The sequence below is a fragment of the Oncorhynchus nerka genome, linkage group LG24, assembly GCF_034236695.1.
Source record: "Oncorhynchus nerka isolate Pitt River linkage group LG24, Oner_Uvic_2.0, whole genome shotgun sequence".
NCBI classification, from domain to species: Eukaryota; Metazoa; Chordata; class Actinopteri; order Salmoniformes; family Salmonidae; genus Oncorhynchus; species Oncorhynchus nerka.
In genome coordinates, this window is record NC_088419.1 from 40,746,960 (window position 1) to 40,757,566 (window position 10,607).

The 10,607-nt window shown below is 45.9% G+C and overlaps 1 protein-coding gene across 1 annotated transcript; it reads left to right on the top strand.

Annotated features, from left to right (window-relative positions):
* The first annotated feature begins 1,124 nt into the window (after positions 1-1,124).
* Positions 1,125-9,025, top strand: LOC115107350 (uncharacterized). The gene is made up of 7 exons (XM_029630747.2): positions 1,125-1,390; positions 1,575-2,639; positions 2,792-3,338; positions 3,635-4,210; positions 4,456-4,620; positions 5,963-6,077; positions 6,301-9,025. The coding sequence occupies exons 1-2, from the start codon at positions 1,168-1,170 to the stop codon at positions 2,396-2,398; spliced, it is 1,047 nt and encodes a 348-aa protein (XP_029486607.1). The 5' UTR covers positions 1,125-1,167; the 3' UTR covers positions 2,399-2,639; positions 2,792-3,338; positions 3,635-4,210; positions 4,456-4,620; positions 5,963-6,077; positions 6,301-9,025.
* Positions 9,026-10,607: the final 1,582 nt, after the last annotated feature.

Genomic DNA, 10,607 nt, shown 5'->3' on the forward strand with positions numbered 1-10,607 from the left:
CAAATGGCGCATGCACAGTGCACTGGATGCTGGAATTATTTTGGATTGGACTAACGTGCGCCGCTGCAGGTAGCCTACTTTTTGAGCACGTGCACCCAATAGAGGCTCCCCGAGAGGCACAGTATAATTCACACTGCCCGAAACCCTTTCTGCCAGGTGTGCTAGCATACAATGTTACATTCGCGTTGACTCTTAACACTCAACCTGTGACCTCTGACCTTTCCCCTGTAGTTGTACCAAGGAAGAGTCCTCCCACCCAGGCCAAGAAGTCTAAAGGTTCTCCTGAGCCCACCATAGAGCTGGAGATCCAGTCAGTGTAACTGGGAACAGCATCGGAAACTGGTCCTGGGCGTTCTGTGTCGACGCATGACCCAGAACCGTCTGTCCGAACCCTTCAACATCGGCCGCTACCACGTCCACCTCGTCTCCAACACACAGACATGCAAGGCCGAGGGCTACATCATCATATTGAAGGTAGGTGGATAATATCCATTCGAATGAAGTGTTTTAGAAACATGAAGTTTCTGTTTCTGTCTTAAAGAAGCAGTTACTTGGACCAACTCATGCTGCCATACAGATAATGTTCAGAATTCCTCCATGTTTCAGTTTATTTTTTATGCATAATTCCATCACTGCATAGAATCTCAATCAGTGACGATTCAATGCTCATGAGTGTTTGATTTACCATCATCCACTTCCTTACTTCAAGGTATGCATCCAGTAAGGCTAAAGACGACAATACCGATGATATTGACGTATCCGATAGTGAAGTCACAGATGACCGTGATGAAGATGAGGAGGAAGAGGGCATCCCTAAGCCAGAGACGGAGATGCAAGTCGGCGTGACTCGCTTTCTGACTGGAGTGGTGCCAGCAGGCAGACTGAGAGCCAGGAAGAAACAACCAGCCAGGTGGGCTAATTATGTTCACTTTACATTGATTTTAGTCTTGTAGCTAGACATAAAAAACAATAATAATAATGACCTAGCATAAAGAGTAGTTTGCAGTGGTTTTATTGTCATTGAGGACCTCCAAATTGTAATTTAAACATTTTGGCTACGTTTTGTGAAAAGCTCAATCCTCCACATTTTCTTTATGTTTATCTTTCTTTCTTCTGCCCCAGGTGAACGGTAAATCATACTCCTAGGCCCGGCTGCCGCTGGGGCAGATGGGAGCTCTGCACCCGACCAATCGACTGGCCGCGTTCGTCACCGGAAGGTTGCGCTCTGTAGCGAAGGCCCCTCAAAAGCCTCTCTCCTGCTCACCCAGGTTGAAGAAAACACCTGTGGGTGCTGGGCGCTTAAAGACAGCAGGCACTGCTGTTACTCCTTTAGGCAGTAGTAGTGTTACATCTATGTCTATGGCCCAGAAAGTATTCCAGACACCAGCAGGTAAGAGGGAATAGAGGCTTGAGGTAGAAGTTTTAACCTTTAACCTTACTTCAACACTTGTAAATGTTTTATTGTGTTAAATATGATGTAATTAGACAGTTGAGTAACCGAAGCCTGATTGTTCAAATTTCTGTATGTATTCTCTCAAAGTTATCTTTCTCACACTGTCATTGTTCTTCTCCAGGGAAGAACAAGCTTCCTCCCTACAAACCACCATGGTCCCTAGGTGTCACCAAATCTAAAGGAAAAACCTCCAATAGTCAAACCACCACAGACCCTAAAGACCCAGCCGGCTCTCACCTGCTGCTGATCCCCATGGCCTCTCCTGCCCCAGGGACCTCCCCAGGCTCTCGTCCTGGTGTGGTGCTCCCTGCAGGGAAGAAGATGCTACTACAGACAGTCGCTTCCTCCCAGGGCTGTAAAACGTATCATCAGACCAACGGACAGATGATGAAACCGGTACCTCTGAATCATCCCAGACCATCCCAGACCTCATCTTCCCGCATCTCTCTGACCAGCTCCTCCTCCCTGAAGACCCCCAGCTACCTGGGCCAGATTGGGACCTACTCCTTCAGGATCTGTTCATCTATTGCCGGGGACCAGGGTACATGGGGCCCAGGCCAGGGCACCAGGGAAGGCCCAGCTGGAGTGGCCCTGCCTCGGGGCTTCACCCTCATCCAGCTCCCTAAACCTGGAGGTACTGGTGGTTCTCCCCGGCAACCCAAACTAATCAGAACCACAGCCGTGGGTGAAGCGGTAGCAGCCAGAACTTCGCAGCAAGGAGGGCCTCATCTGGAGACCCAATCTTCCTCTGGACCTGCAGGTGGAAAGGCCCAGAAGAACCAGAAAGGAACCTCTTCTCCCTCACCTCTAGCCTTGATAGAAAATAAAACAGAGACTGTGCAATCTGAAAAGCTCTCCTACACTCCAGAGTTAAATACCAATACACCTGACTCCAGATTAGCGCTAGCCCAGAAGAGACAGTCTGACTCAGTCAAAGGGCCTTAAATCTGACCTTAGATCAGCCAAAGTAAACTACTCTAGTCCCACAGAGCCCAATGAGCTGACCTGTGAGGTGGGGGGGAGGGGGAGCGACCATGGAGCCCAGAATCATGTCAGAAAGACACAAAGTTAAGTCAGTTTATGACTGAGAATGCATGAGAATGGACATCCTGATTTTAATGTTGAGGACTCGGATCCGGGCGACTCGTCGGATGACTCGGATTCCGACAGTGATGAATATGCCGAGGTAAGAGAGCCTAATTTTTTTTATGGTTTGATTGAAGTCATTTTTTTATTCTATTGTTTATTTTGAAAACTTGTTTGCTGCTGTTGCACTTGAATGAGTTCTGGTGTAGTGTTTTGTAAAGCCAGAGTGTGTTGTGTTCTCCCTCACCCCAGGAAGAAGCGGTTGACATTGAGACGGCGGAGGAGAGGAGACAGGGCATCACCATAACTCAGATGAGGGCCACTGTCAAACACACACACAGTAAGACTAGAGTGTGTTTGTATAGGTGCGTGTGTGTTTGGCTATTTACATTTAGCAGTATGATTTGCGTGAGACTGTCTCCACAGACAAAACAGTCAGGATGGTGAAACGGCACCAAAGGAAACGGTAAGGCTTCTCCCATCTGTTCATTATAACCGCAGAGCCATCTTGTTTTGTAGATTCATAGCTGTCATGAATGGCAAAAATAAAATGCTTTAGAGGTCTCGGAATACCCAATAGAATGCTCAATGGCGCTTAACCTTTGGCCCCTGTGCCGTGCAGCGTCAGAGGGAAAAGAGAGAGAGGGAGGGGTCTGGCGAGGGAAGGGCTCGTAAGAACCGTACCCTGGCGAAGAGGTTGCGTCGCGGCGAGCACCAGAAACTCTTCACCAGACTCAAACAGGTGCTGTTCATGGAAGAACTGGACCCCAAGGTCGCCAAGCTTCACCTCCTTTCACAAGTAAGGGCCAGTCTGTTATGTGGCTGTGTAACTGGTCATTTGTTTTGGTTCATTTTATCGTATCCTGTACTGTGGTAGACACATACTTTTGTCTTGGTTGAATTGTGACCTCTGTTATATAAATATATGTAAACATTCATATACATAGTTCATATATTATACAGCGCCAAGCCAAACCGCCTGACTCAAGTCATTTCACGTACCCCTGCTAAAACAGGAACCAGGTCACTCTCCCTGCAATAAAACTACCCCCTCAGCTCTGTTGTTTCACGACCCCCTCTGCTCTCCTGTCTCAGGAACCCCTGACACAAACATCTCCTAGAATAAACACACTTCCCCCCTGCTACTGGTCGGGTGCCCAGAACAGAAGACTGCTGTGCACCAATGGGGGCTTCTACTCTGACTAGAGCGGGTCCGCCTCCAACCCTACGGGACCATTCAGAAGGCGTCACGACAAGACTCTACCTACTTTATTCTATGTATAAAAATGAATGTAACCTTTGTATAAGTTCTCTTTTTCACCTGACTCCTTATCAGGTTATATGAACTAGATCCGTGCACGTAAAACTGCGGGACAAGATATCCTTTAACTCATTAAAACTGCCTTTTGTTACAACTGAAATCCACTCTGTCCAGCGCCCGTGATTTGGTCTCGACTCTTCAGTATTTAATTACTAACACCTCTGATTTTCTAATTGGTTTGCAGGCTTGATAATTATCGCATACAAAAGATATTTAAACTCTGTCTTTCCATCAGGCTCTGAAGGAGATTCGTACCCCGTCAGTGGACTCTGAGTCTCTGGAGGAGAAGAAAAAAGGATGCTGACTGAGATCCAGTCTGTCTATGTCAAGGAGATTACATTACATTTCTGGTATGTCTGACTGAAATGACTCACTCACTCGCTCACGTGATCTACTTGAATATTATGTTGTTTCGGACTCCTTATTTTCAAAGATGGTTTTTAAAGCAAAAACACACACCAAAAACAGTGGTGTGTGTGTGTGTGAGAACTCACAATGGTTAAGAAAAGCCCGAAAACAGAACTAAGACACTAGCGGCATTCCATCCTAAGAACCAAGAAATGTTGTTATAAACCCAGATCTCCTTCCATCGCAGGGAAGCCAGAGGAGCTGATCAAGGCCAAGCTGAAGGAGATCTGGGAGAAGAAGAGAGCTCTGGCTGCCCAGAGCAGAGCAAATGTGCCCTCTACCTCTATCCATATCTCCTCCACCTGCCAGCTCTCATCCACCGCCTTCACCCCTAGTCCCAACACCCTGACAGGTAACAACAACCCGTTTCCTATATGTCTGACAACAGCAGGAAGGGCACTAAGATGGATCAATGTATTAGCCAACATTCAGATAAAGCTACATTACCAGTCAAAAGTTTGGACACACCTACTCATTATAGGGTTTTTCTTTATTTAAAAAAAAAAAAAAAAAAAAAAACTATTTTCTAGAATAGAATAATAGTGAAGACATCAAAACTATGAAATAACACATGGAATCATGTATTAAATCAAGAAAGTGTTAGACAAATCCAAATATATTTTATATTTGAGATTCTTCAAGCAAAGCCACCCTTTGCCTTGATGACAGCTTTGCAAGCAATAGAGAGAATCAAAGTTAGTTAGTCATTCAGTGCTTTATGAAAAAGTGTAATGGACTACTGAAGAAATACTTTTTTTCATCATCTTTTCCATGTTGTGATTCAACATATTTTAATGTCCAACCTAATCCAGTGATTGTCATGCGTTTTGGGTTGACATTTAGGCTATTGTTATATTCTTACTGTAAAAATATGTCTCCTGTATGTATGTATGTATGTATGTATGTATGTATGTTTGTTTGTTTAATAGAGATTAATCTTCCTGCATCTTAATGTGCACTAATGTCATAGGCTAATTTATTTGAGTGGAAATCTCAAAACACATGAGCTAAATGGCTATCTCTTAATATAATACCCACTGCTGGTAGCTGTGTACTCATCTAACAGAAAGGTTGCAGTTCTAGCCTACCGCCCAGTACTCATCTAATAGAAAGGTTGCAGTTCTAGCCTACCGCCCAGTTTTACATTTATATTTGAGTCATTTAGCAGACGCTCTTATCCAGAGCGACCTTAGTTAGTGACTGCATACAGTTTCCATGAAGCCTATGCAATCCCAGTGGTCAATGCACATTTAACATGCTCCGTATCGCAAATCCATATCAGATATCTCGGTTACAAAAATAATTGCTGTTGAGCTGAAAATAATTGAGAGCTGAGAAATACAAATCATATCTACAGAAAGCTGATAACCTCCTGTCTTCGACTGTGATAACAGGAAAGCTGTGTTTTTACCCGCAATATGCTTTTAAAATGTTATACCATCAGAACACTTTATTGACCAAATACTTATTTTCCACCATAATTTGCAAATAAATTCATAAAAACTCCTACAATTTGATTTTCTGGATTTTTTTTCTCTCATTTTGTCTGTCATAGTTGAAGTGTACCTGTGATGAAAATTACAGGCCTCTCATATTTTTAAGTGGGAGAACTTGCACAATTGGTGGCTGACTAAATAATTGTTTGCCCCACTGTAGCTCTTATTTATTCATGTGTTTCTCTCTGTGTGTCCCAGTTGTCTCGGGCTAGCTCTCTGGGTCAGGCAGGGGCAGCTAGGGGCTCTGTGAAACCAGTGGCTGCTGTTCTACGCACCGAAAGCGGCAAGATCATACTTCCTGCTTCCACACCAGGTTAGCGCATACAGGAACAGGATACCCACATTTGGTCTCTCACTCTTGTCTAGAATGTTATGTAAGTTCTATATCTAAAAAATGAAGTACAAACCACGCTGAATTGGAAGAGCATGATAACTGTGTTTTTAAAGTCCATTGGCAGACTATATGGGTAAAACTGACTAGAATAGGTTGTTGTAAGTCTGTCATTCTAACTGTGGTGTATTTCCTTTATCCACAGCAGGCGGAGCAGTCTGCACAGTGACGGTTATGAAGAGACCATCAACAGCCACCTCCCTCTCCAACACCACCTCAGCAGCCAAGGAGGCTGTGGAGAAGGAGAGCGCTGAGGAAAAGGAGTGTACACACTGGATTATCCGCCCCTCTCGCTGACCCCTAGCCCACAGTGCTCTGCGTCTGCCACTGACCCTGAGAAGAAGGACCAGGGTAGAGTGTCTGGGGAGGCTGAACAGTCCTCAGACAGACCAGCAGAGGAGAGGCCAGAGATAGGTAAGGAGGAACCACAGGCCCCTGTCTGTAATGGATCCATGGGAAAAGAGACTTCCACAGAGAAGGACGACATATCAACTCCTACAGAGAAGTCCCTTATCAATAAAAACTTGATCAATAGGCTTTCTGCTATGAAGTATCCCCTTGTGGACAGCGCCTCCCTAAACAGTGCCATCTGGAGGCCATTGGAGAAACCGCTGGCGGTGGGTGAGCGTGATCCAGGAGGCTGGGACCTGTCTCTGACCAAGGGAGAGGCAGCCGTACTGGTGAAGGCTCTCTCTGAACACGAGGGCATAGTAGTGGGTCGGAAGGGAAAGGATGGTATGGTCACACCAAAGCGCAAGGATAACCTGGTCCAACACAATGGAAAGAAGAGCTCTGTGACACTGAAGGACAATGGTAGCTGTCACACAGAAAAAAAGTGTAGCACAACGTCTCAGAAAGAAACTAACAACTTGGTCCCACAAAAAGAGGATAGCTCGGGCCCACCAAAGGAAAATTATAGCTTGATCACTCAAAGCAAAAGACGGCTTGGTGACATCAAAGGAAAATGATTGCTTGCTGACACAGAAGGGAGGGGGAGGCTTGGCAGATGGCTTGGAGGCTCCAACTGTGAAGAGAACACGACTGCCACGCTTGGACATTTAATCCCCACCAACTGAACATATCACTACTACCCCTGTGGCAACGACTGGGGGGTAGCTGGCCAACGTTACACAAGCCACGGGTAGTACCCGTACCCCAGTGTCTCGACCTGGGGGTATTCTTGTGACTAACACTGGGGATGGTGGCCCTGCCACTTGGGGTAGTCCTCCTAAAGTACGGAAACCTGGAGATAGCCCTACCTGGCCCCTGGAACTCGGGCTGGTTAAGCCCTGCGGTGAAGACTGATGGCAGCGCAGCCAAAACACCACGAGTAGATAGCCCGGCCAGGACAACCCAAGCTGGGGTTAATAGCTCTGCAGCAATGACTAAAGGAAGCCCGAGTAAAACACCACAGGCTATGGGTCGGCTTGGAACACAGCCTGTGACCCGCTCTGTCGGTGGGAAGAGGACAATGAGGTCTGACAAGGCCTAGTGGAGCTGAGACTAAGGCTGCATTTCCACACTGCCTCCATTGGTGCATCTCGATACATTGTGGCTCAGTTGGTAGAGCATGGCGGTTGCAACGCCACGGTTGTGGGTTAGATTCCCGCGGGGGACCAGTATGAAAATGTATGCGCTCACTATTGTAAATCGCTCTGGATAAAAGTGTCTGCTAAATGACTAAAATGTAAAAATGTACAGTAGTTGTCTACCTCGTTTCCTCTCCCTTCATTCCAATGATGATGCATTTCAGCCCAGTTCCAACCAGAGGAACAAGGGAATCATACTCAACACGTCACGTCAACAGATGTGTCATTAACTGTCATTAAAGGCTGCACTCCGGTCCAGAAATCCCATTGAGACCGCCACATGTGCCTGTTCACAAATCCAAAGGACCCTGGACAGTTGTTTGTGTGAGTTAACCCTGTCTCAGCTTTAGTACTCATTTGCCTGCCTGCCTGCCTACTTGTGAATAGACAACAAATCAGACAATAATTTACACCTACAGGACAGTCTTTTTTCAGAACATCTCTAGTCATTGAGCGAAACGTTAAATGAATTAACTGCATGCATGTATTGAAGGTTTGGCTGCTGTTTGAGTAGTTGTACATGGGACATTAGCCCCATGTTGGGGTGAATGTGGGATGTCCTACTTTTTTGGTGAAGTCAATATTGTTATTAGTCAAATCAAATTGATTTATATAGCCCTTCGTACATCAGCTGATATCTCAAAGTGCTGTACAGAAACCCAGCCTAAAACCCCAAACAGCAAGCAATGCAGGTGTAGAAGCACGGTGGCTAGGAAAAACTCCCTAGAAAGGCCAAAACCTAGGAAGAAACCTAGAGAGGATCCAGGCTATGTGGGGTGGCCAGTCCTCTTCTGGCTGTGCCGGGTTGAGATTATAACAGAACATGGCCAAGATGTTCAAATGTTCATAAGTGACCAGCATGGTCCAATAATAAGGCAGGACAGTTGAAACTGGAGCAGCAGCACGGCCAGGTGGACGGGACAGCAAGGAGTCATCATGTCAGGTAGTCCTGGGGCATGGTCCTAGGGCTCAGGTCCTCCGAGAGAAAGAAAGAGAGAAAGAGCGAATTAGAGAGAGCACACTTAAATTCACACAGGACACCGAATAGGGCAGGAGAAGTACTCCAGATATAACAAACTGACCCTAGCCCCCCGACACAAACTACTGCAGCATAAATACTGGAGGCTGAGACAGGAGGGGTCAGGAGACACTGTGGCCCCATCCGAGGACACCCCCGGACAGGGCCAAACAGGAAGGATATAACCCCACCCACTTTGCCAAAGCACAGCCCCCACGCCACTAGAGGGATATCTTCAACCACCAACTTACCATCCTGAGACAAGGCGGAGTATAGCCCACAAAGATCTCCGCCACGGCACAACCCAAGGGGGGGCGCCAACTCAGACAGGAAGATCACATCAGTGACTCAACCCACTCAAGTGACGCACCCCTCCTAGGGACGGTATGAAAGAGCCCCAGTAAGCCAGTGACTCAGCCCCTGTAATAGGGTTAGAGGCAGAGAATCCCAGTGGAAAGAGGGGAACCGGCCAGGCAGAGACAGCAAGAGCGGTTCGTTGCTCCAGAGCCTTTCCGTTCACCGTTCTTTCCGTTCACCTTAGTGTTGTAGAAAGTTGATTACTTGTGTTATTTAATAATCAAACTCCTGTAATTTTTGAAGATAAGTTCTAGGGAAGGTCTGTACAAATATAATGGACATGCATGACCACAAAACAGGTCAATTACTTTCTGGTCCATTTTGAAGTTACCAATAGGTCCTAATCTTTGCAGCTGAAAATCATTGATTTCAGATAAAACATTCATGTGTTTGTTCATGTCAAAAACACTGTAAATGTTATTTCTATGCGACTGTAAAGACTATGCATTATAGCTGCGATTGTTGTGTCCATTCCTTTTAAATACACTCTTAATTTCATTACCAGGCTTTTAGGAGTTCTCATAAAAGTACTAATTAAGTCTTTAGCAAATAGAATTTCTACTGCGCTTTGGCAAAGTGGGTGGGGTTATATCCTTCCTGTTTGGCCCTGTCTGGGGGTATCATCAGATGGGGCCACAGTGTCTCCTGACCCAGCCTCCAGTATTTATGCTGCAGTAGTTTGTCAGGGGGGCTAGGGTCAGTTTGTTATATCTGGAGTACTTCTCCTGTCTTGTCCTGTGTGAATTTAAGTATGCTCTCTCTAATTCTCTCTTTCGGAGGACCTGAGCCCTAGGACCATGCCTCAGGACTACCTGGCATGAGGACTCCTTGCTGTCCTCAGTCCACCTGGCCATGCTGCTGCTCCAGTTTCAACTGTTCTGCCTGCAGCTATGGAATCCTGACCTGTTCACCGGATGTGCTACCTGTCCCAGACATGCTGTTTTCAACTCTCTAGAGACAGCATGAGTGGTAGAGATACTCTTAATGATTGGCTATGACAACTTCAGCTACCTTTTCTGACAGTTGATGCTGCTGCTGAGAACGCAATCCTGTACGCATTCCTTTACCTCTCGTTGGAATTCACAGATTTGCGGTGCACCATCCCACCACGTCACTTAGAGTAGGCCAGAAGGCTATACTGGAAAACCTAAACGCTATCAAAATAACAAGATGGCGGAGTCGCAAATGTTCTTCTGTGCAAGGGTGTTTATTTACAAAGTGATTCCAGAACAAAAACAGTACTGCCATCAAACATATACCTTATGGGACAGCTAAAAACAATGCTGCCCCAATCACAGCTCAATCCAAAATGGCCTCCCCATGAACTGAAAGAGAGGCTCCTTTTGTAGGGTTAGCCCCTCCCCTCAGAACAATTAACACTAATTAATTAAGCAATTACCTATACAAACCTACATTTTCCATTAACTAAACATACTAAAGGATATACATTTCAACATATTTATGAAACAATATCACAACATAACATTT